Below are 27,046 nucleotides of genomic sequence, written 5' to 3'. Positions count from 1 at the left end.
TGGTCCACACAGTTGTGTATTGCTCATTGATTATTTTTGGCTGCTCTAACCATTGTGGTGATAATTTAAGAAATCTAAACCGAATAACAATAATATGTCTAAGGATTTCATTAAAAACGGAACATTATTCAAATTCCCTTATGTAAAGATTTAAGCCCCACTATTTTTTGCCCCACTATTTTTTGCCCCACTATTTTGAACTGTCCCTAGAGCGTGGTGTACGAAGCTTGGCAGCGTTCCCATTTCGTGTGCTACTCCAGCTCCTCATGTCCTTCTTATATGGTATCTGATCACGTGATCATATCACGTGATCGCGTGACTTGTGATCACTTTCTCATTGCAGCATTATATCACTGCTACAACAGTGGTGATGTGTGATTAGATTACAGCCATAGCATTATCTTCATTAGTTTCGTAAGGTAAAAACTGAGTTTTATTCTTAGCCTTTAACCCATTTAATATCTTTCTGTTTTCTTCATCTCACTGCTGACTTCAGTTACTAACAATATTTTTATCTCCGATACAAAATAGTCGATTAATAATGATTAAAAATAATCTGCGCTCTTCAATTAGACGGAATTTATTTATTGTTTTGTATCCAATCTAATTCAGCATGAAATAGCAAGAACAATAATTTCAACTTATATAAACAAATATATTAAATACAGTTGCAACTTACCACTAGTACCGAGAATTGATTGTACTTAATGAAGTAATGATATAATTAATTAATTGGCTGAGTAAAATCATTGTGCCATCATTTGTCATCGATGACCCCTGTTTTTGCTAAAAATGATCGCTTGCTATCTTCTCTTATCTCCCTTTGAATGTTATCTCTCTTCTTCTTATCTCATTTCACTATTTACTATAGATAATTCTCGATTAACAATCCAGTTAAATTATCATTTGATAATAATTATCAAACAATCATTATTTAAGATATATAACATTCCCCAGAGCCCACTAGTGTTAAAACCGAATATTATGTATATATAATACATAATATACATAATATTATGTATATATATACATAATGAATATTATGTATATTATATACATAATATTATGTTATTTATAACATTCCACAGAGCCCACTAGTGTTAAAACCGAATCTCCCGTCACATCTCTACCTGATCTCACAGTGGAAGCCACGCCCACAACTAGCCTTGTTACTGTTGTCAAGGAGGAAGAACAGGAAGAGACAGAGGAACAGGAAGAGGTAAAGGAAGAGGAAGTAGAGGAAAAGGGAGAAGATGAACTTGGTTAGTGGGCATTAATATTCCTGAGCAAAGTCTTGTAGGTTTACATGCTAAAACTTGTCGGTACGCTGCTCAATTGATTACATAGTCGCACATTAATTGAACGCTAGAGGCCCTAGCGTTAATTTTAATGACCGTTCAAATAAAGTCCGACAAGGTAGTTAAATTAAATATATTAAATGAATGCCTTTGGGCGTTCATTTTAATGTCCGTTCAAAATTATGTCCGTTTACGCAATGTCCGGTCAAATAACTTCCGATAAGGTTATCATATAGGGACTAGTAAAGTGAATTCAAATCGGCAGTTCAGATTTGTGATTACTGAGAACAACATCTCCTTCTCGCATTCTTAATTATCCTAACCACTTCTGCTCATGAATATTCAGCTGTTGCGCGGCTCAGTTAAACCCTGTTTTGTCACGTGTGCTCCTTCATAATCCTTGATGAAATGATAAATCGTCATCCCTTAGATTTTGGCAAGATAGAGGAGGAAGAAGAAGAAGTGGAAGATGAATGGGAGAGTGAGGGTAGCTGGGAGACAGAGGATGACAACACGGTAATTAACTAATTAATTAAATTGATTAGTCGATTAAATAATTATTCGATTACTTAATTTAACAGTTTAACGATTGATATGCCAATGAGATTGATCGATAAATACTATTTGGTACTACTGAAAAAGCGAAACGTTGTTTCAGCAAGTGACGGAGATCAACCAATCACTGTTGAGCAAATAAATTATAATTTTGGTTTGTTTTAAGGGAAGTGCAGCTTCAAATAGGACTTTAACTTTAAATTCTAAATTTAATTCGAATAATACGTTTAGTGCGAATTTAACAGCATTGTTAAATTCTAACTTCATTTTAGCGTAGAAACAGGAGGTTGTTACACGTGAGCAAACATGCCGCAATGTAGGAGTCAGACCGTCAGACCGTGATAATCACGTAATCCGGGAATCTATAATATCAGATGATTTGTATCATTCACCTTAGGTCCTTATAGTTCACCGTAATTAATGGCTGTAGTTTCGGAATGGAATTTAATTGAAGTGGTCCTCCTTTCTAGAATACAATGTACGCATGCCCTCGATAGGGCTCTATACATGAGAGTACATATTTTTTGCTGCTAGAATAATATATACTATGCATTATGCAATTGTTCAAAAAAGTCTCCAAGTCGTCAAAATGTTGGTTATTTTTTGCATCAATTCAAATTGTTGATGAGGAAATTTCAGAAATCTTTTAATGTTTATATACAATTAACAATTATTATATACAATTAACAGTCGTTCACAATTAATTCACACAAGTGAATTGTCCGTCCAGTCATTCGTAAAATATTTAATTTACTGTCCATGGTGGGGACCATGGTGGGGGCCATGGTGGGGTGGGCCATGGTGGGGTGGGCCATGGTGGGGTGGGCCATGGTGAGGTCCGCCATAAGGTCCACCGTGAGGTCCACCGTGAGGTCCGCCATGAGGTCCACCGTGAGGTCCGCCATGAGGTCCACCGTGAGGCCCACCGTGAGGTCCACCGTGAGGTCCACCATGAGGTCCACCGTGAGGTCCGCCGTGAGGTCCACCGTGAGGTCCACCATGAGGTCCACCGTGAGGTCCACCGTGAGGTCCACCATGAGGTCCACCATGAGGTCCGCCGTGAGGTCCACCATGAGGTCCACCGTGAGGTCCACCGTGAGGTCCACCGTGAGGTCCACCGTGAGGTCCACCATGAGGTCCACCGTGAGGTCCGCCATGAGGAGGTCCGCCATGAGGTCCGCCATGAGGTCCACCGTGAGGTCCGCCATGAGGTCCACCGTGAGGTCCGCCATGAGGTCCACCGTGAGGTCCGCCATGAGGTCCGCCGTGAGGTCCGCCATGAGGAGGTCCGCCATGAGGTCCGCCGTGAGGTCCGCCGTGAGGTCCGCCATGAGGAGGTCCACCATGTCCATGTCCGCCATGTCCAGCTGCCTTTCTTGCCGCTGCTTTCTTAGCTGCAGCTGCCTTCTTAGCTGCAGCTGCCTTCTTAGCTGCAGCCGCCTTTACTGCGGCCTGGTATTTAGCATACAGTTTCTGGTTAGCGACCATTCGGCTGTTAGCCTGGGTATACCTGGTGTTATAGCTGTAGTACGACTTGTTAGCGTTGTTGTATGAAGTGACGGACTTCTTGTACGCGCTGTACCGTGCCAGGTACACTGCCCTGCTCTTTCTCTGCTGGACTCTTTGGGCCCTGATTTGCTTGTTGTAAGCTTTCACCTGTCTGTTGTAAGCCTTGATGGTGTTCATACAGGTGGTGCTTCTAGCCTTCATAGCCTTTAGAGCTTTGAGTGACTTGGCAGATGCTGCTGCTTGCTTCTTGTTGGATGATATGTACGTCGTCCTATATGAGGTAAATTGTGCCTTTGATGTACTCATCTTCTTGAACGCCGCCCCCTTCCTCGCTTTGAACGCTTTCCTCTTGGCTGAGTACGCTGCTACTTGCTTCTTGTACTTGGAGACATTGGTCCGGTATTTATTCTCTTCCTCTGCAACAATTACCTGAAGCAGGAGGACCGCAGCGATCACAAACAGTACGATCTTCATTTTGTAGCAAACAAATTAACAATTCAAGTGAATAATGGACTTTAGAGGAGTTAGGACGGTTCTTATAGTTCAAAGTCTCCAGATAAGTAAAGTCTCCAGTTGGGGGTAGTTATTAATAAACTCGGGTGTTTTAACAGGATGAGCTCAATTGAGACTTGGTATTTTGAGCTGGTAGTGGTACAATGTACACAATGTACACAATATACAATGTACACGTGTAATGTTCTGCCTTCTCTTCCCAGTTCCTGGCTTTCTTTCCGGTACTTATAGCCAAGCGTTCCCAGCAGCCTGCTCGAGTGGATCCCGAATTTATTATAAAGATTCGATTCATCAAATATTTCCCGTTAAATTAGTTTCCCGGTACACTTATGTACGGACTAATGTACGCTCCGTACTACGAGGCGTACCCACTTCTGAAAGATAAACTTCCTAGTGAGCATCCGTTTCCGGGTACGCTAATGTACGGAGCGTATCCACTTCTGAAAGATAAGCTTCCTAGTGTGCAATGTGCATCGTATGATTGCACTCGGTTAGTTGATAATATTTAATACAAGAAAACGCCTCTCTTGAAGTATATACTCGAGTATATACTCATAACCCTAGACTCACTTTGAGCGAGTCAAAATTCAGTATTTATATTTTATAAACTGATTTAGACTCATGAATTGGCTTCTGTAAGTTTCGGCTTACTGGCTAACTTTTTCGACTTAGCGGCTCAAACGTTCGGATTACTGGATCTAAGGCTTGGCTCACTGGATCTGATTCCCTCGGCCTCACAGCCTCACGGATTAGGGTCGAGACTCACGTAATATCATGCCTCTTCATGGTAGGTATAGTATTAGTAATATTATTGGGTAATCCTAATATTAGGCCCTAATATTATTACTATGTGGTAACAACACCAACCCCAATAGTTAGCTCCGAGTTTCCTAGCTCGGTTATATAATCAGCAGCACATTTATTTAAATGTACAATTTATCTACTATAAGATAAATAATCATAACAAAAGATAAGCAACGCGTGTAAAATTGGTTTATTTCATCTCTTACAAGAAATGAAGCTGTATGGCTTACTCGGAAATGCGATAAGAAAACTAAACAAAAGATAAGTTGTGGGACAGAATACCGGTGTGGCCTCGATAGGGCTCAATACATAGTATTTTTTGCTGCTAGAATAATATATATAATATGCATTATGCAATTGTTCAAAAAAGTTCTCCAAGTCGTCAAAATGTAGGACGGGATTGCAGAGCGTCACGTGTTAAGGATAGACACAGGATAAGTCATCAATTTTCATGTTGATGGGGGGGGGGGCGCCATCTTAGGGAGTGCCAAATCGTCGTTTGAATGTGGGACAATTTTGAAAAACTTAAATGAGGTACTAGCAAAACTGCGCGTTTAGATCTAGAAACACACTTTTTTAGAGATTTTACCGGCTTACCCTCTAAAATCACCTAATTTGTCCAAGTTTAGGAAGTAGCGCCAAAAGGGGAGGGGGCGCCAACAGGGAGGCGCTTTTTTGGTGGGGGCCGGGGGGCGCCAACAGGCAAAGTTACAGTTACACTGTACATGATAACGTGAGCTTGCCTCTACATACTAGTAAATTATACGAGAACGTTAATGTTAATTAATGTTAATGTATTAAACTGCACAGTCCTTCACTGAAATCAAACATTCGGACTACGGTTTGCATGCCTAGGTTTTAACGTATAATGATTAATTAATATTTAAATGAGAAGCAATACATGTGTAGTCCGGGTTCCATGGAGTTGGCCGGGTTGGTACTTTGGAAATTATAATCATGTACTAACGTGTATTAATGTATTATATTTAATATTGATAATTAATATAATATTATATTTTAATAAATTCCATCATCTTTCCTGCAAATCGTTTTTGCAGGAAATAATTTCGTCAGTCATATTTTCAGTCACAATTTCGTAATTTTGTTGTCGGCAGACATTAAACTCTAGATTTAATTCCCGATTTTAGCTGATCTTGAATTTAATCAAATTGATATAGGGTTAGTGAAGTGGTCCTCCTTGTATACAGAGTACCTGGTTTCGCTACAGAAGAGGGCAATTTTTTTGCTGCTAGAATCAATTGATCAGCTGCCATGTGGTGATTGTTTCCAAGTTGTCAAAGTGTAGGTTATTTTGTACCTGAATTTAATTTTTTGGAGAAGAAAATTCAAAAATATGACAAGTATAACAATCAAAAATCTTTCTATAATATGTTATATACAATTAGCAAAATTATTATATACAATTAACAGTCGTTCACAAATCATTCACACAAGCGAATAGTCCGTCCAGTCATTTGCAAATTATTTAATTTACTGTCCATGGTGAGGTGGGCCATGGTGATGTGGGCCATGGTGAGGTGGGCCACCGTGAGGTCCGCCATGAGGTCCACCATGAGGTCCACCGTGAGGTCCACCGTGAGGTCCACCGTGAGGTCCGCCGTGAGGTCCACCGTGAGGTCCACCGTGAGGTCCGCCATGAGGTCCGCCGTGTCCGTGGTAATGGTTCTTAGCTCCGCCGTGATGTTTCTTAGCTCCGCCGTGATGTTTCTTAGCTCCGCCGTTGTGTTTCTTAGCTCCGCCGTTGTGTTTCTTAGCTCCGCCGTGATGTTTCTTAGCTCCGTTGTTGTGATGTTTCTTAGCTGCGCCGTGATGTTTCTTAGCTCCGCCGTGATGTTTCTTAGCTCCACCGTGATGTTTCTTAGCTCCACCGTGATGTTTCTTAGATCCGTTGTTGTGTTTCTTAGCTCCGCCGTGATGTTTCTTAGCTCCGCCGTGATGTTTCTTAGCTCCGCCGTGATGCTTCTTAGCTCCGCCGTGATGTTTCTTAGCTCCGCCGTGATGCTTCTTAGATCCGCTGTGATGTTTCTTAGATCCGCCGTGATGTTTCTTAGCTCCGTTGTTGTGTTTTTTAGCTCCGTTGTTGTGTTTCTTAGCTCCGCCGTGATGCTTCTTAGCTCCGCCGTGATGTTTCTTAGCTCCGCCGTGATGTTTCTTAGCTCCGCCGTGATGTTTCTTAGCTTCGCCGTGATGCTTCTTAGCTCCGCCGTGATGTTTCTTAGCTCCACCGTGATGTTTCTTAGCTCCGTTGTTGTGTTTCTTAGCTCCGCCGTGATGTTTCTTAGCTCCGCCGTGATGTTTCTTAGCTCCGCCGTGATGTTTCTTAGCTCCACCGTGATGTTTCTTAGCTCCGCCGTGATGCTTCTTAGCTCCGCTGTGATGCTTCTTAGCTCCGCCGTGATGCTTCTTAGAACCGCCGTGATGTTTCTTAGATCCGCCGTGATGTTTCTTAGCTCCGTTGTTGTGTTTCTTAGCTCCGCCGTGATGTTTCTTAGCTCCGCCGTGATGTTTCTTTGCTTCGCCGTGATGCTTCTTAGCTCCGCCGTGATGTTTCTTAGCTCCGCCGTGATGCTTCTTAGCTCCGCTGTGATGCTTCTTAGCTCCGCCGTGATGCTTCTTAGATCCGCCGTGATGTTTCTTAGATCCGCCGTGATGTTTCTTAGCTCCGTTGTTGTGTTTCTTAGCTCCGTTGTTGTGTTTCTTAGCTCCGCCGTGATGTTTCTTAGCTCCACCGTGATGTTTCTTAGCTCCACCGTGATGTTTCTTAGCTCCGCCGTGATGTTTCTTAGCTCCGCCGTGATGGTTCTTATCTCCACCGTGATGTTTCTTAGCTCCACCGTGATGTTTCTTAGCTCCGTTGTTGTGTTTCTTAACTCCGTTGTTGTGTTTCTTAGCTCCGTTGTTGTGTTTCTTAGCTCCGCCGTGATGTTTCTTAGCTCCGCCGTGATGTTTCTTAGCTCCGCCGTGATGTTTCTTAGCTCCGTTGTTGTGTTTCTTAGCTCCGCCGTGATGTTTCTTAGCTCCGCCGTGATGTTTCTTATCTCCACCGTGATGTTTCTTAGCTCCACCGTGATGTTTCTTAGCTCCACTGTGATGTTTCTTAGCTCCGCCGTGATGTTTCTTATCTCCACCGTGATGTTTCTTAGCTCCACCGTGATGTTTCTTAGCTCCACTGTGATGTTTCTTAGCTCCGCCGTGATGCTTCTTAGCTCCGCCGTGATGCTTCTTAGCTCCGCCGTGATGCTTCTTAGCTCCGCCGTGATGCTTCTTAGCTCCGCCGTGATGCTTCTTAGCTCCGCCGTGATGCTTCTTAGCTCCGCCGTGATGCTTCTTAGCTCCGCCGTGATGCTTCTTAGCTCCGCCGTGATGCTTCTTAGCTCCGCCGTGATGCTTCTTAGCTCCGCCGTGATGCTTCTTAGCTCCGCCGTGATGCTTCTTAGCTCCGCCGTGATGCTTCTTAGCTCCGCCGTGATGCTTCTTAGCTCCGCCGTGATGCTTCTTAGCTCCGCCGTGATGCTTCTTAGCTCCGCCGTGATGCTTCTTAGCTCCGCCGTGATGCTCCTTAGCTCCGCCGTGATGCTTCTTAGCTCCGCCGTGATGCTTCTTAGCTCCGCCGTGATGCTTCTTAGCTCCGCCGTGATGCTTCTTAGCTCCGCCGTGATGCTTCTTAGCTCCGCCGTGATGTTTCTTAGCTCCTCGGTGACGTCTCCTAGCTCCTCGGTGACGTCTCCTAGCTCCGCGGTGACGTCTCCTAGCTCCGCGGTGACGTCTCATAGCTCGGTGACGTTTCATAGCGCGGTGACGTCTCAATCTCATAGCTGCACGGTGACGTCTACGTCTCATAGCTGCACGGTGACGTCTACGTCTCATAGCTCCGCGGCGACGTCTCATTTCGCGCTGAGGACTCAATCTGCGTCTCATAGCTGCGCGGTGACGTCTCAATCTCATAGCTGCGTGGTGACGTCTCAATCTCATAGACATAGCTGCGCGGTGACGTCTCATAGCTCCGCGGTGACGTCTCATAGCTCCGCGGTGACGTCTCCTAGCTCCGCGGTGACGTCTCCTAGCTCCGCGGTGACGTCTCCTAGCTCCGCGGTGACGTCTGCTAGCTCCGCGGTGACGTCTCCTAGCTCCGCGGTGACGTCTCCTAGCTCCGCGGTGACGTCTCCTAGCTCCGCGGTGACGTCTCCTAGTTCCGCGGTGACGTCTCCTAGCTCCGCGGTGATGTCTCCTAGCTCCGCGGCGGAGTTCCCCTTCCTCAGCAGCGGTGTGTTCCTCTTCCTCAGCAACAATTACCTGAAGCAGGAGGACCGCAGCGATCACAAACAGTATGATCTTCATCTTGTAGCAAACAAATTAACAACTAAACTGAAAAATGGGCTTTGGAGGAGTTAGGACACTGCTTTTATTCTAAACTCAAGATCAGTAAAGTCTCCAGTTGTTGGTGGTGATGAGGTGGTGATGTGATCGGGTGTTTTATATCATGATGAGCTGACTTCAGACTTGGTGTTACACGTGTTCTTCCTCCTCTTCGCACGACCCACATCCTTGTGCGCATATCTAGCGTGCTAAATCACTCAACACTACAATTTTGAGATAAAGGGCCCCGAAAGTTGAAACCAACCTGAATGGATGTATTTTTGAACGCTGATTCCGAATCACCCCCACATTACTGGTGAAAACTGTATCGATCACGTGATATGACCATATTAGGAAGTTGGCCTTATTTCTTGTACTGGTTATGGTTTCAGCATATAATGCTCTGTCTCTAGTTAAGGATTGGGTATTGGGTAAGCGTTAGGGTTGAAGTAGGTCACGTGAAAGTCAAGTGTAGAATGATTAATCAGCATATCCCGCATCCCACAATTACATTTTAAAAGTTAACAATATCGAATACATGAAAACACCTCTCTTGGCCACGATGATGGGGGCTCTTTGGCCTACAATCTACAGCATTAAATTAAATTCCTTCTGTCAGGTAAATAATATCAAGGGTTTGTTAAATCAATTTTACACATAGCTATTGTGTCAAAATTAAACTAGCGTAATCATTTGGAAACCCTCCTCCTCCCCCTCGGCTGATTACGTAATATGTGACTCGACTCGATAGGGCGCCAAGGTTTCTCCCTGCATCACTCCTGTCAGAATAAAGAATGCTTCACTCAGACCATCCTCGGTAATATGTGAACGATCCCTAAATACAGATAAAAAGTGGGTAAACATAATAAGCATAATTTCCTTATAATTGTAATAGATTAAGGTGCACTAATACCGGGTAGGGTACAATAACGATTAACCTCAGCTAATCGGAGACTTACTACCGCTCTTATTACGAAGTACGATAGGTATCGGGCCGAAAGCAATCCAAAGAGATTTCTACATTTACAGTGTGACTGATGTGATAAACCTAAACTCATTAGAAATTACGATTCGCAATGCATGCAGTGAATAAAGGGGTAAAGCGAGCGACCGATTCCATTCTCGGTATCATTTTGCATTTGAGAACGGTAATTCAAATCGATATCATTTCCTTTTGTTTTGGGAATCGATACATTGGCAACGGTTCACTCTACCCAATTACGGGTTTCGGAAAAATAAAATTTTATTCTGATTCAGTTTCCAGTTTGTACTAAATTACGTTCACAATAAATAACCGTACTTCGTTGATTTAATTTTCCAAAAATAGCGTTTCGCACAAAGCTCTGTTTCTACTCTACTTCGTAACAACAAGGATACACCTAGTTAGCTAGTGTAACCATAGCAACACTAACTTATATGGTAGTGTAACCATAGCAACACTACCTTACATGGTAAGAATACACCAGCTCATAGTTGACAAAGTCTTCACTACCAGGTTCTCAACAGGAGGATGTAGTATAGTGTATATATACATATTGTATATAATACATCGTTTTAATGTCCTTAGAAGGGTATTCTTTTAACAGTTTACGACTGACTTTAATGTCATGCACAGCTGTTTGAAGCTTCTTTAAATTATTTGTATTCTTATTGGATTGCTGTGTAAATTTAATTATAATTCTAATTCGTCCCACTGATACTGAAGAGCTTGTCTTGGAGACTTTGGAATATCAACTCTAACTTGGAGCTTTAAATAAAATTGAAAACACTTTGTGTAACCATAGCAACACTAACTTATATGGTAAAAACACATTGGACCAGAAAGGAAATGGTGCCTTCCTGTATGATTTGAGAGTTTCTCTTTTAGTGAAGATTAATGTTATGATCTCATGATTTATAAGGGAGAGTGAACGTTAGAAATGTAAAAAAAAGGAAAAATGTGTTTATAAAATGTATATATAACAGTATATTATATACATTCAGTTAAATCAAGTGATGCAATTGGCAGAGCACAGTCAAATGTTTTAGTGTTGCAATTGGCAGAGCATAATACTTTGCTACCAATAATTACCAATAATTTCTTTAAAATTTTTTACAAAACACATGATCTACTCCATTATAGGGGCAGGGATGAGGTTGTAGGAGGTTGTAGAAGAAAATGTAAAAAATGGCGGAATATGTTTTCAGTTTTCGCAACAAGGCGCCATTTAGAAAGCTATTAGTTTAAAAAGCTATTAGTTTAGAAAGCTATTAGAGCCATTTAGAAAGCTATTAGTTTAGAAAGCTACTAGTAGAGCCATTTAGAAAGCCATTATATTTTCCACACGGTCAAAATTCATCTCTACAATTCGAGAAAACTCCAAAATTCGAACTTGGATTTTATGATAGATACAATGATTTTATTAGCTTAGATACTGATTCCTGACTCGTCAACCCAGAATTGATATGATTTCGCAGAATGTTATCAGAGCTTCAGAGTAACCAGAGTAACCACATAGTTTATTAACAACACAGTTTATTACCATGGAATAGTTGACAAAACAGGAAATTATTGGTCTGCCATTTTAGTCACACAACAATGTTTTACTTTTGTAAGACTAACTGAATATTACCCTCCAGGAACGAAGTCAGCCGCCGGACTCGCTCAATTTAGCCGGAGTGGTGTCCGAGCCGGAGTGTGACCCCCCTGATCCGGAGGAAGATCCGGAGGACAGTGCCCCGCCCATTCCTCCACCACGCTCCCTTCTTTCACCTCAAGGTTTGTAACTGGAAATGTAGTGAGGTTTTTTATTCCGTACCGGAAAGATTTTGAAGTAATAGCGAAAATTTCGGAGTTTTATTTCCGTATCTTCAAGCTATCACTTTATGCGAATAATTATTTTCAATTCCCTTTCCGATGATTACGTGCTATTGAATTATCCCTACTGTGATCGTTACAATTAAGTTACATTTTATACTCTATCTACAATTTCAATGTTAAAACAGCCAGTTGCATTTTAGGTGTAAGCAGACGTGCAACCTCGCTGAAAACAAAGTCTGAAGGTGATCCCAGAATGGAGGAACTGAGGAAAGTTACACGAGCCTCCTCTTCAGTGCACTCAAAATCCAAACCGTCAGGAATCCCGATGAGATCCACACCCACGATCCCTGGCAGTATGCCAACACTATCCGGGACCCCCTCCCCCGCCAATACACCCCCTCCCCGCCTCACCACCAGGTTACCCACTCCCAAGAACAACACCCCAGACATTGCAGTGCTCAGTGCCACGCCCTCCTCCACCCCCGATATACTGGCCAGGATATCCGACCACTCAGCCAGGTCTACCCCAGAAGTCAAGCCCAGGGTGGCCCCGAGACGAGGCAAACCCGGTAGTAAACCTACGACCCCGTTCAAGGGTCCTATCGTCTATGAGGGTGAATCTGATTCAGAGACTTCTACTTCGTCATCCTCTTCTTCTGACGACGGGAAGAAATCTAAGTTTTCGCGTGCGCGCAGTGCGCGTTTTGCGCGCACCAAGGCTACCACTCCCAATAGAAACGCTGCGAGTTTCAGAACGAAGAAAGGGGGCAGTAAAAATCAGCAACCCTTGGAGTTTTTCAATAGCTTCGCGGAATGAATCCTTTTTTCAAAAGACAGTTATGTGTCTTTGAGTTTGAGATATCTGAACCTTAGAGTTTTAATGAACTTTTAACACAGCGATTTTGGCAGACGTTTTCATTTTCTTTTACAGTGTTATTTCTTTATATGTCGGCCCTGAGTTGCCCATTTTTATGGTTTCGATATTACACTCCAGATCAGAATATGATGAAAAAATAACACTTTTTCTTTGATTTTTATTTTCTCTTTTTAATTGACTAGATTTAGAATAGCTCACTTTCACACACATGTATATTGTACCACGTCTTTATTATTTCAATCCCTTTTTGCGAGCATGTTTCAGTATCTAACGTTGTAATGTTATTGTAACCATATTAGGATTGCAAAGGTTACTTTCTAAGTTTACAAGATACGCATTGTAAAAATATACAATTTGGGACGTAATCTGTCGTTGGTAATGAATTCCGTCTTCTATTAGACTTACCTAGATTCAAATAAGAACATTACCTTATTTGGGCATTACATGCCACGTGGTAATATATTAGGTTGCGACAAATGTTAAACAGTGAAAACATTGAGAACAGTTTGCCGGTAATCAATTAGCAGATGTTTTTTATAGTTATAAGACAAAATATTTGACGTTCGAGTAAAGTTTAGATTTCTTCCAGAATAGATGATTTGATTTACTTGCGGAATGGTGGAAAGAAGCACCTTAGTATCCATTGAATATGACAAAACGAAATGGAGCTCCATTGTATTTTAACTATATTGTACTCACAGTGCCAGGAAGCCAAGTCCGTAAGGTTCATTGTGGTATCCAGTATATTTAGGAGTATATCTATATTTTATCTTCTCAACTTTAATGAGGACTTGTTTAATCAAAGTTTATATATTTTAGGTGAAACTTTCCAACCATAATCGATTGTAAGAAATCAATATCATTTACCACTTTACTGAGATGACACAATCAGTAGATTGTATTATTTTTGACTGATCAATAAATTTGAAAGATGTTGTTCCAATATGAACCTAATTTAGAATTAAACATTGAAGATAATATGTGGAAAATGTATGTTTGAGTTTCTTCGAGTTAACACTTTTACTTTCACGGAGAAACATGTTTTATTTTGTATTGTCCATTGTTAATGGACTGTTAGTGATTGTTTGTTGTTGTTTGGGGGCCGGTTTATGGTACACCGGCCAATGTTTACAAAATCATATGATACATAACAATATAATTGTATTTAATATACGTGAATATTAGAATAGAAATCTTAAATTTCTATTAATTCCCTGAAATTGTTACTAAGTTCAAAATAAATTTATATGATAAAGTCTATCACTGTAAGAATATATATGAAAGTCAGACCTGCTAACGCATTTATTGACGCATTTATTTTAAAAGCAAGAAGAGAATCTTGTAATTGTATAAAAAGCCCTTTCGCACGCGCACGCCATTCTATAAGTATATATAGTATATACGGCGGTGAAAGAAACTTACGAAACTCAAACAATGACCAATTAACTGGCAGTGGCACGCCAGTCCCTGTGCACGGCGCTCTTTTCAAGCTTCCTGAAGTACGTGAGAGAAGCGAGCAGTAGACTATATTAATATAGCAAGCTAGGTAAAACGAGCAATCGCATCATGTATGACGTTGATAGAATTAGAAGTTGTATACCTCTGCGGCCGTTGTATACCTCTGCGGTAGATTGACAGGATGAATTCGGAGTTATTTTCATAATAATCCCTCAGCTCGCACTCAAATTATTATTGATTATCAACCTTTCTTATCTCGCCAACCTTTTTTATTGCTTATCTCGCGCGTCGCGGGAAAAATTAAAATATAATCGCTGTGCACGTTGTACTGTGCACTGTACTGTGCGTGCCGGCGTTATAATTATATTATGACGTGTGATATAAACACTTGCACTAATTTCTTGTCAATGTCATACGTCGTATGATCTGACCCGCCGCGCGCGCGGCGGGTCAGATCATACGACGTATGACATTGACAAGAAATTAGTGCAAGTGTTTATATCACACGTCATAATATAATTATAACGCGCACGAGTGCACGGCTCCCCCTGTAGGCCTGTATCGTAAAAACGATAGTGAAACGACCGTGGGGGTCACGACGTGATACAACTAATTCCGGGATAAAATAATCAGCCGGGATAAATAAATTCTGATAATCTTAACAGGTGATACTCGTAAAAGATTTGTTTCAAATATAAGGACCGTCGACGAGTCCAACTCGGCGCGCGTCCTGGTAGGTTATAAAGCTACAAATACAATTGATAATCCTGCTGTTTTTCCTGCTTAACAAATAACTCCGGCACCAGTGGCATAACTTTGCAGCTGTTTCCCCCGCCGAAAAAGCGCCCCCTGCGCCCGGGCGCAGGTGGTTAAGTGCAAAGAAACTGCTGCTAACTGCTGCTCACTGCTGCTCACTGCTGCTCACTGCTAGTGCTACTAACTGCTGCTCACTGCTGCTCACTGCTGCTATGGGCCGCGCGCGACAGCAGCAGTGAGCAGCAGTTAGCAGCAGTTTCTTCGCACTTAGCCCCTCCTGTGGCCCCCTCTCCTTTTAGCAACCCTAAAATTGAACAAATTCAAAATTAGGTGATTTTATATATAGGACACGCCGGTAACATATAAAATATACCGGTAATACAGGGGGGGGCTGAAACACAAAAGTCAGTACCCATGCCATACGTTGGGACTGGGTCTTATACCATTACCACCACGCACCGTGTTTTATATAAGTATGGCACGTCACACGTGGTCAGTGGTCACATCTAGCAAATGTTGAATATTGAATAATGGTCACTAGCCACATCAACCTTACCTGGGGACCTCATGATAGTTCAGGCTATCATGTTCATAAACATAGAATATAGATTCGGTGGAATGACAGGCTGAGCGCGGCCCAGTAACATTAACGTCGTTATGTTAATGTACGAGTGATTGTGGCGTAACGTTACTATTTTTTGCACCCACAAAGAGCTGGACTTGTATGTGTACAGTAATGTCTTATAAATATAACTATAAGTAATTTTCATAATATTGGCTTCTTTATTATTTATATAATTTACGATCATGATAATCTATTTTTCAAAAAATCTAAAAGTAATCATTAGTCGAAAATTGGGAACAATTTTCATCCATAAACGGTTTTTGGAAAATTATCCCCAGCTTCGGCAATGCCAATGGTACTCATGTGGCTGAAAACATGGTTTTCAAAGACAATAATTACGGCAAAAAGGAGATCAAATTGTCGATTACGATTCTTCAAGTCGAGGCTCGGAAAATAAACTAGCTTAGTTTCTCACCTCACTCCTAGAATTGTGCTCAACAGGAGATTATTTTCTCAGCACCTGATGTTTAACTTTTCAACTCTTGGACTAACAAAAAATATTCGGATTGGTTTCAAAGACATAAGCATTTGCATTTTTTAGTGCATTGTTTTTTAACGCCATTGGACACATGTCTCGGATGTTCGGTTACCATTCATAAATTTTAATTTATTTGGTATAAATCTGTGGAAGTTTGTACTATAAGTATAAAAGTTCAAATGCCTGCTTTTTGTTTAAGTGCACGTGTACTGTTTTTTAAATCAATTCGCAGGTATAGTCCGTTACCGATTTAATATGTAATTGCGATCTATATTAATCTCCCTGATATAGGCGAAAGTCATTACCCATACGTTGGGTCTTATACCACCGCCGTGTTTTCTTTTTGAGAGTTGTTGCATTGCAGATGGCATACTGTAGTCCGTACCCTGAACCGACACTGGTAGTGGAAGGTAGAGGGTAACATATTGAGGAATGTTTGGTTAGCACAGGGGACCTGATGATTGTTGACTAATGACTTCAGACTTCCAGATTCTAAACAGATTAACAATTGAAGAGGAATGTTTATTTAGCTTGCGATCCTGCTAGTTCCATACAACATAATGGAGTAAAGTGTAATCTCTTTCTCCATCAACACCAGTAAAGAGAAACCGATCGTAAGAGAAACCGATCTAAATTACCTCAACTCCTACTCTGGAATTATTGCTGGACTGTTGAGTCTGTCTGATCTTATCATTATGTCCCACCTTTACCTGTAAAGGGATAGCTTTAAACTAAGTTATCTGATTGGTTATGATCACGTAGTAGTGAAAGCTCTGTAGTTTCAACTCTCAACTTTTGTGGAATACAAAATGAAATTGTTTCAGTATGGTGTTAGTGGTGATATTATAGCTTTATAGATTAAGTTATAGATTAATTAATGGCACAGATCAACGAGATTCTCTCTTTATAGAAAGTGAAGTTAAATGGTTGGCACATAACTAACTTGGTAACTTGGTAAGGTTTATCCTCGTAGCAGGAAGGGTCATCAGATGTCTGACCACCGTGATGGCGTGTAGTCTACCAAGGAATTCGACCAGCTGCACGTATAACCGGAAACCGGAGGGTTATCCGGTATCAAAGCAAGAAACTTAGACAAACTGACTTTGAAGCTGGCAAACGTTTTCTCGGCTTTCACTTCACTCGGCACCTTATTCCACAGTTTGGATCCTTTTACTGCGAACGAGCTATCATACAGTGTCTGGTTTCTCATCGAACTCGACTTTGATAGAGAAGGAACAACTGCTTTAGTGCCATATCTGGATGTTTCCACAAACTCGATGCTACAGCTATTTGGAACAACGTTATGGTACGTTTTCCACATCACCAAGATGATGTATCTCTCCCTTCTCCGTTGCAGGGACATTAACTTCAATTGAGCTAGCCTCTCCCAGTAGTTTAAGCTGTATAGACCACCAATGCGGCTTGTAAAGGTACGCTGGACCCCCTCCAAAAGCTGAATCTCTGTCGTCTTGACTGGGTCCCACAGCGGACAACAGTACTCCAATAAGCTTCTGACTAGAGACTTGTAGAGGGTCATCATAACCACTTTATCCCGTGTCTTAAACACACTGAACACCCAAGACAGTTTACTTCTAGCTTTGGTGACCATATCCCCGACGTGTTTAGACCAGCTCAGATCGCTTGACACTTTTACACCAAGGTCTCTAACGTTTTCTACGGGATAAAGAGTGACGTCACTAGAAACCTTGTAGAGGAGACTTTCTACGTAAAAGGGAAGTTCACTTGATAAGTTCCTCTTATTGTGTAGGTGGTTTAGGAGTTCGAACTTCTGCTCGTGTAACTTCATGTTGTTACATAGGGACCAATCTATAATGCTGTAAAGATCAGTCTGAAGAAGTTGGCAGTCTTCAAGGCAGCTAATTTGCTTGGAAACCCTAGTATCGTCTGCAAAGAAGCTCACTCTAGAATGCTTAACCACGTCCTCTAGGTCGTTGATGAACAACAGGAAGAACAGTGGACCTAAAACACTGCCCTGAGGCACCCCGCTTAACACCTTAGCGCTGTCTGAATGCACACCGTTCACGACAACAACTTGGTCACGACCAGTTAAGAAGGATTGAATCCATCTTAAGAGCTTCTCCTGGAATCCATATCTTTTCAGCTTAAGAAGAAGTAGATCCAAGTCGACTTTGTCAAAAGCTTTCGCAAAGTCGAGGTAGATTGAATCGGTGTCATTTCCTTTCGTGAAACCTTCGTAAATGTCGTCAAAGTGCTCCAACATTTGGGTGAGACAGCTTCTATTTGACCTGAATCCATGCTGTTTGTCCGATAACAGATCATTAGAATCAAGGTACTGGGTCATGTGCTTTCTGACGACCCTTTCATACACCTTCACTACGTGAGAAGTCAGCGTCACAGGTCTATAGTTTACAGCTTCACATCTGCTACCTTTCTTGAAGAGAGGAGTGACATATCCGGTCTTGTAGTAGCTTGGGACGATGCCAGACGACATAGATTCTGTCCAGATGAGATAGATAGGGACCGCTAAGCTAGAGGTACATCTTTTCAGCAGGATGGAGGGGATGCCATCGGGTCCCGGTGCAGAGTCAAGCTTTAGTTCCGATATAGCGTCCTTTACGTGGTCGAGAGTGAGGACAGGTTCTTTATCTCGACAAGTAATGGGCGGCACCGCAAATTCAGGCATGGATTTGTAGGGGCAGTTAGGGTCACTATAGACTGAGCAAAACTGAGTCTGGAGGATGTTCGCAAGATCCTTCTTCTCTGTGACAAGCTTATTTTCACTATTAAGAAGAGTTGTGATGTTTTGCTTCACTTTGGAGAACGATTTCGCGTAGGAATAAAAGTATTTCGGATTAGCTTTTATCTTATTCACCGCTCTCCTTTCGCCCTCATCAAAATGGTGTACTATAGCTTCCTTAATCTCAAAGCTGATTAATCCGATTTCGTCTTCAAGCTGTTTCATTCGAGCATGGTCGCCGCTGCACTCTGCCGCTGAAAGACGATTCTTGAGTCTGGACTTCTTCCTTCTCAGCGAGTTGTAGACATTCGGTTTTCCTTTAGGAGGTCGTTTCCTTGGGACATTTTCAAGACAAACGTTTAGCACTTTACGTGTAAAATTTATCGGAAATTCTTCAAAGGTAGTGGAACCTCGAACCTGTTTCCAGTCCACACTACTGAGAGCTTCGTTAAGTTCCTCGAAATCAGTATGGTTAAAATCTAGAGCCCGAAAGTTCATTTCGTCCAGATACGTGAGCTTAGCTTCCTCGAGTAATGCAGGGTTAAAAGAGAGGAGAGCATTAACCATGTTGTGATCGGACATTTCTGTAGCTTCACAGCTTACATCGCACACCAGCCGATCGTTGTTGCACATTATCAGATCCAGCACATTGCTCCCTCTGGTCGGGGTTGTAACCATCTGGCTGAGCAGGTGAGTGGACATAAACCGTATTAAACACTGAGCGGAGAGGTTGGAGTCTGATGTCCCCCCACTTCGGATTTGGAGCGTTTCCCAATCCACCTGTGGTAAGTTAAAGTCCCCTGTTACGAAGAGGTCGTAGTCGCTCGGAGCGCAGTTCTCAATTACATGAGTAAAGCTGTCCAATAGTTTTGAGAAACTGGCGGCCGTTGCATCAGGAGGTCTGTACGCCACTGCAACACAGAGTTTAGCAGAGGGGTAGAGATTGATGATTCCCTGACAAACACTATCATCAAAACTCTCTGATAGGGAGACTGGGATAGAAGATAGAGAGTACAGCATTACTCCCCCACCACTCCTTTTACTGCGATCACACCGAGATAGAGAGTATCCTGGAACCTCTAACTGAGCATCATGGTGGTATGATTTCAGCCAGGATTCTGTGATGGCGATAAAAGGAAACAGGTGTCCGTCCTGTCGCTTCTCGTCTAAGTGACCTATAAGGTCCTGCAGCTTCCACCTCCCGGCACTCTTAGCGGAGGGGTTTAAGCTTCTAGCGTTTAGAAGTAGGAGGGAAGAGAGAAGGGAGTCTGGTGCTGGGGTAGCCTGGGAACACCTAAACTCATCATCGCAGGAGCTGCTTGGGATGGGTAGAACATTTGTCCCGCTGGTTGTGCTGGAGGGTGGCACACTGAGGACGGGGCACTTTGATCCATTTTCTTTTCTAGAGCTGCTAACTTGGCCGCCATCCCCGTGACCAAGTCTCGTAGCTCTAAAAAACCACTCGAACTAGAAGAAGAGTTAGACTTATAGTTAGAGGTTGTCTGCATACCGGATCTCTGATTCCTGTCCCGAGTGGGTTCTTCCTTTTTCTTCTTTCTACAAGAAAGGGGGTGAAACTTGGAACATTCTTTGTTGAGACACGATCCTCTTTCGAGTGCTACCTTGCAAATATCAGGGTGAAAAAATGCACAGTTTTTACCCTTTATACATCCCTTCTTACCAGTAAACCCAGACACTCTATACTGATTACAAACTCGGGGATGTTTGAGGGGACAACAATTTCCATTCACTGCCTTCTTTCCGCTAATTCCGTGCGGACAGTTCCAGCTCAAGAACTTCTGGCAGATTCTTTCAGTTCCTTGATTTGAATTCTCTTCAGAGAAAGACACGAATTGCTGTTGGGGGTTGTGGGTAGAGGACATCCCATCTCCAGAGGGGGTGATGATATTAGAAAAATCTCCTCCAATAGAATTGCTGGACAGAGCTCCACTCCTATTATTATCTGAAGCAGATGTATGTCGTGATCTTGTCTTTCTGGACTCGATCGGATCAACAGCACTGTAACATGTGTCACATAGCCACACAAAGCCGGAAGGAGTGTTCATCGCTGATATGGTCTGATGAAGTAGCGTGTTCCGTTCACAGCTGTGCGAGCCTTTAAAACACCGAAAACATGTGAAACATGGTGCATCATCTGGCTCGTGGTCGATCACATAGTCCTCACTACATTCCGCACATTTAGAGGGCATCAAAGCTTGGAAACCACAATAAAGACGATCAATAAGCGTTTTCTTCGTAAATATCTTGAAATTGTCCTTGTCAGCGAGAGAAATTCTTAAGAATTCCGCACAATTTTCAAGTATTGGGAGAGAAAACCGATCAAAACGCTTAGTGTTAGCTGCACACGACTGAGAATTATCAAAAGCAGAAATAACCGGTCTAACGTGCATTTCAGCTTTATCAATAAGCTTCCCGATGATAATTTTAACTTTTTCACTGCCATCATTCTCAGAACTCGTAACCATGGTGTAATGTATATACAAGACAATATGTATACACACAGAGATAGCCGATGGTAACGCTTGCTCAGTAGATAAATTTGCTGATAAGCGAGCTCAATAAAACGATGCAAAAGCAATTATACAAATACTACCATAGACTGGTCAGAGCGGCAGACTAACGCCAAAGTGTACTGAAACCTCATAAGAGCATCTGATAAGATATCTGAGCGGAGGATGAGGCTAGCTGGTCATCTCGCAAGACATGACGAGCTTCTGACCCATCAGCTTCTCCTCTGGGAACCCCTCGAGAAACCGATATAAATTACCTTAATTCCTACTCTGGAGGCTTTCAATATAGGTCAGCTGTCAAGTGACCCGCCTCAACTCAGCTACTCTCTCTCTCTCTCTCTCTCTCTCTCTCTCTCTCTCTCTCTCTCTCTCTCTCTCTCTCTCTCTCTCTCTCTCTCTCTCTCTCTCTCTCTCTCTCTCTCTCTCTCTCTCTCTCTCTCTCTCTCTCTCTCTCTCTCTCTCTCTCTCTCTCTCTCTCTCTCTCTCTCTCTCTCTCTCTCTCTCTCTCTCTCTCTCTCTCTCTCTCTCTCTCTCTCTCTCTAAACTTGTACATAATGTCTTATAAGTAATTTTCATAATACTGCAGCTTCTTTATATAATTTACGATCATGATAATCTATTTTTCAAAAAATCTAAAAGTAATCATCAGTCGTAAATTGGGAACTCTTTTCATCCATAAACGGTTTTTGGAAAATTATCTCCATACCAGCTTTATGTTTCGGCAATGGTACTTTTGTTGCTGAAGACATGATTTTCAAAAAACAATAATTACGGCAAAAAGGAGATCAAATTGTCGATTACGATTCTTCAAGTCGAGGCTCCGAAAATTAACTAGCTTAGTTTCTCACCTCACTCCTAGAATTGTGCTCAATAGGAGATTATTTTCTCAGCACCTGATGTTTAACTTTTCAACTCTTGGACTAACAAAAATTTGTATTCGGATTGGTTTCAAAGACATAAGCATTTGCATTTTTTAGTGCATTGTTTTTAACGCCATTGGACACATGACTCGGATGTTCGGTTACCATTCATAAATTTTAATTTACCTTATCGGACCTTATTTGGACGGACATTACTTGAACGCTGGAGGCCCTAGCGTTCATATTAATGTCCGTTCAAATAAAGTCCGTTCAATTAATGTCCGTCCAAGTTAAAGTCCGTTGAAATTTTTTCATTTCGAATTTTTTGCCCAGAATATGACAACTTTGAGAACTTTATTGTGCCGTAAGTTAACGACGGAAAGGTTCTCCTTGGTCTGCCAGAGGCACAGAAAACTCTACTAGTATATTATGATGTTTTCAAGGGTCATTTGGCGGAAAAAAGTCAATGAAATTATGGCACTCAACAACATAGTTCATAAGCTAGTCCCCGCCAACATGACAAACTTGTTCCAGCCTCTAGATATAACCAGTTCCAGCCTCTAATGAACATGCTCCGAACGATACGGGCTTCGAGTTCAAGTCTCATCAAAGGCATGGTATTAAGGCAGAGATCCCAGCCATGAACGAAAACGCACAGTTGTCGGTAAGAACAGATTACGACAACAGCTTTAGAGATAGAGCAGCTCAGCTCTTCAACGTGCTCCCATCGGAGCTCCGGAGTATCACATTGTTAGACAGTTTCAAAGTTGGTCTAGGCAGATTTATGGAACAGTACCCAGACACACCACCGGTTCCGGGATACACTCCGACAAACGATAACTCAATGCTGAGCTGGAGGAGGACGCACTCGATGCAGTTGTCCTGAGCACGCCCTGCCAAACTCACCAAAACGTACCAAAACGTACGTAACGGTAAATCGTGTTGCCAAGGACATTGTCCGAAGTTGTTATAGTTCATATTACTCGGGGGCGGTAATGAAACAGTGCTAGGAAAGCTCCACGTGATGTTAAGGTTAACCTTAAGTTGTCTAAGATAAAACCACTTCACGCCGAATGGATTGTAAAAGTTAACGCTGAAATGCAGGACCGGGGTAGTTTGATAAAAAAAGGTTTCCATAAAGCTAGAAATCACTGATGCTTTAAGCATGGACTATTTCATGCGCGAAAACCCATTTGATGAAGATGATATGTGATATTAGAAACTGATCATGATTCATGAACACATATTTTAACATTTTTACTGCTTAATGACTGCTTTTCTTACTTACTGTATAAAAAATGGATTTAAAAATCATTTGCTGAAATTAAAAAAACGTCAAAAAAATTGAAAAAAATTCGGATTTTTGATGGTTTTGAATGCCTTCGAGCGTTCATATTAATGTCCGTTCATAATTATGTCCGTTCATGTAATGTCCGTCCAAATAAGGTCCGATAAGGTATTTGGTAAATCTGTGGAAGTTTGTACTACAAAAGTTCAATTGTCTGCTTTTCTTTCAAGTGCACGTGTACTGTTTTTTTAATCAATTCGCAGTTATAGTCGGTTACCGATTTAATATGTAATTGCGATCTATATTAATCTCCCTGATATAGGCGAAAGTCAGTACCCATACGTTGGGTCTTATACCACCGCCGTGTTTTCTTTTTGAGAGTTGTTGCTTTGCAGATGGCATACTGTAGTCCGTACCCTAAACCGACACTGGTAGTGGAAGGTAGAGGGTAACATATTGAGGAATGTTTGGTTAGCACCGCAGTAGGATGATTGTTGATTGTTGACTAATGACTTTAGTCTTCCAGAGTCTAAACAGATTAACAATTGAAGAGGAATGTTTATTTAGCTAGCGATCCTGCTAGTTCCATACAACATAATGGAGTAAAGTGTAATCTCTTTCTCCATCAACACCAGTAAAGAGAAACCGATATAATTACCTCAACTCCTACTCTGGAATTATTGCTGGACTGTTGAGTCTGTCTGATCTTATCATCATGTCCCACCTTTACCTGTAAAGGGATAGCTTTAAACTAAGTTATCTGATTGGTTATGATCACGTAGTAGTGAAAGCTCTGCAGTTTCAACTCTCAACTTTGTGGAATACAAAATGAAATTGTTTCAGTATGGTGTTAGTGATTATATTATAGCTTTATAGATTAAGTTATAGATTAATTAATGGCACAGATCAACGATATTCTCTCTTTATAGAAAGTGAAGTTAAATGGTTGGCACATAGACTGGTCAGAGCGGCAGACTAACGCCAAAGTGTACTGAAACCTCATAAGAGCATCTGATAAGATATCTGAGCGGAGGATGAGGCTAGCTGGTCATCTCGCAAGACATGACGAGCTTCTGACCCATCAGCTTCTCCTCTGGGAACCCCTCGAGAAACCGATATAAATTACCTCAATTCCTACTCTGGAGGCTATCAATATAGTTCGAAGCTGTCAAGTGACCCGCCTCAACTCAGCTACACAGAAAATATGCTCTCTCTCTCTCTCTCTCTCTCTCTCTCTCTCTCTCTCTCTCTCTCTCTCTCTCTCTCTCTCTCTCTCTCTCTCTCTCTCTCTCTCTCTCTCTCTCTCTCTCTCTCTCTCTCTCTCTCTCTCTCTCTCTCTCTCTCTCTCTCTCTCTCTCTCTCTCTCTCTCTCTCTCTCTCTCTCTCTCTCTCTCTCTCTCTCTCTCTCTCTCTCTCTCTCTCTCTCTCTCTCTCTCTCTCTCTCTCTCTCTCTCTCTCTCTCTCTCTCTCTCTCTCTCTCTCTCTCTCTCTCTCTCTCTCTCTCTCTCTCTCTCTCTCTCTCTCTCTCTCTCTCTCTCTCTCTCTCTCTCTTTCTCACTACACTGGCTGTTAGAGGAAAGCTTAACTTCATTTTGTTTTCATAGCTAATGATCAGGATATCTTGTTAGTTCTACTCGGACAAAGAGAAACCGATCTGCACTAAGGTCACATCAATGACGCATTATTCCATGTTCTGATGTAGCACGTTCTGACAGTGACACGTGTCGTATCACGTGACAATTGTAGTATCACATGACACGTGTCGTGTCACGTGACACGCCTGCAGCTACCGATATTCTAGAAGACGCGTGAGAACGCAGCGCCTATAAAATTCTGCTCCAGCGGTCAGTTATCAGTGTTACTCAGTTTAACCCGTTTACTGGTCCGTTCTTCACGATCATGACAGCTGACAAGTCTTATAGTGTCATGAGATTCATTTCGAATCCTTTGATCATCATAGTTTGATAATCAGCCTTGACTTTCCTTGTGTTTTTATAAATTTTTTTCTGTCAAGCAGTTAGGTTTCGTTTTCTATAAATAACTGTTAATTTAACACTTACAATTATCAAGATAATCAAAATGAAATTCTTCCTCATCGCTATCCTCATGGGCCTGATGGTTGTTGGGATCCGTAAGTTAACTAAACTATAATTCAATATGTTGATAATAATATACTTCTACTGGCATTTTCTAATTAATATATTCATTGCGAATGTTTTGTACAGAGGAGGTATTAGACGCTTCTACTGAAGACCAGGATAAATCAATTTGGATAACTGCAATACAAATTATTACCATGAACCTAATTGATTTCAGGCTCAGATGGTGAAGATGCTGGAGGTGAAGATGCTGGAGGTGAAGATGCTGGAGGTGAAGATGCTGGAGGTGAAGATGCTGGAGGTGAAGATGCTGGAGGTGAAGATGCTGGGGGTGAAGATGCTGGAGGTGAAGATGCTGGAGGTGAAGATGCTGGAGGTGAAGATGCTGGAGGTGAAGATGCTGGAGGTGAAGATGCTGGAGGTGAAGATGCTGGAGGTGAAGGTGAAGGTGATGATGACAGTAGTGCACTTAGCATGTCCATCGCCGCAGTTCCTCTTCTCATGGCCGTCCTTCGTTTATAAAGTATGTTATTGACCAATTCCATTGACCATTTTTCTTTTAGCCTTGAAGGTTAGAAATTATGTAATCAATATATTTACTTATTTAAAATTGACAAAGTAGCCAATTTCTATGTCTTTCAGAATCTCAACTCGATCGAAATCACGGAAAACATGCGACTCTGACTAAGCAAAGAATCTTAAAAACCTTGGAGTTATTTTTTCAAGAAGGAACTCCTTTATATTTTGATGAGGCTTATTGCAACATCATTTTGAATGCCGTGATTGAAATAAGAAACTGAATCAAACGACACGCTTTGTTTCTTTTTAGAATTTTGAATAATTGTCAGTTATGTAATAAACCGTTAGCATAGAATGTTTATCTTATATTTTGTTTCTAAAGTTAAATTTTCTTATAAAAATTCATAACTTGCTCTTCTGAGAAACAACGATTACCCACAAATAGTTTTAGTTGAAAAGAGAATTAAAATTACCCTCTAGCTTGATTCTTTATAATTTATATCCTCTGACTGTAAAACACAGTTTTAGAAATTAGCTGAAAAGCAATACCTAATAACCACGTATCAAATAAACAATGCAGTTTTAATTAAGTTAAATAGGCATCCTACAGGACATTGTCGCATTTTAGGCGACATTGTCGCATTTTAGGCGACATTGTCGCATCTTAGGAACATGATCACAGCTGTCATTCGCCACTTCTTCATTCGGGTGTTTGTTTGTGTGTTCGTGTGTCTGTAAACATGCAGGCCACATTTACCACAATCCCCATGTGTATACTAGGTATAGGATAGCAGAGGAATTGTTATGGTTTTTTATTGTTCTCTTTTCTCGATCTCGAAGTTCTCTGAAATAGATTCAGCTGTAAATGGTATAACTGAACATTGCGCAAATATTAAACAAAATAACCACATTTCACATCCCCCCTAAATACAATTACACACGTGTACAATTACACACGTAAACAATTACACACGTGTACA

General features: G+C 41.7%; 2 protein-coding genes across 2 annotated transcripts in view; both read left to right on the top strand.

Annotated features, from left to right (window-relative positions):
• LOC134814024 (proteoglycan 4-like) overlaps positions 1–14,054 on the top strand; it is a 40,000-nt gene extending 25,946 nt beyond the window's left edge. The window contains exons 16-19 of the mRNA XM_063821993.1: positions 1,089–1,258; positions 1,728–1,814; positions 11,676–11,814; positions 12,057–14,054. Coding sequence (XP_063678063.1) covers positions 1,089–1,258; positions 1,728–1,814; positions 11,676–11,814; positions 12,057–12,673 — 1,013 coding nt within the window. The 3' untranslated portion in view covers positions 12,674–14,054. The remainder of the gene's footprint in view (positions 1–1,088; positions 1,259–1,727; positions 1,815–11,675; positions 11,815–12,056) is intronic.
• Positions 1–26,445, top strand: part of LOC134814249 (30 kDa salivary gland allergen Aed a 3-like) — a 62,359-nt gene extending 35,914 nt beyond the window's left edge. Inside the window, exons 2-4 of the mRNA XM_063822332.1 lie at positions 25,519–25,579; positions 25,765–26,070; positions 26,190–26,445. Of these exons, the coding sequence (XP_063678402.1) occupies positions 25,528–25,579; positions 25,765–26,069 (357 nt within the window). The 5' untranslated portion in view covers positions 25,519–25,527 and the 3' untranslated portion in view covers position 26,070; positions 26,190–26,445. The remainder of the gene's footprint in view (positions 1–25,518; positions 25,580–25,764; positions 26,071–26,189) is intronic.
• The last annotated feature ends 601 nt before the right edge of the window (positions 26,446–27,046 follow it).

The sequence above is a fragment of the Bolinopsis microptera genome, chromosome 4, assembly GCF_026151205.1.
Source record: "Bolinopsis microptera isolate Bmic1 chromosome 4, MBARI_Bmic_1.0, whole genome shotgun sequence".
Classification (NCBI taxonomy): Eukaryota; Metazoa; Ctenophora; class Tentaculata; order Lobata; family Bolinopsidae; genus Bolinopsis; species Bolinopsis microptera.
Note: the sequence above shows the minus strand (reverse complement) of the source record. Positions and strands in the feature narration are given on the sequence as shown.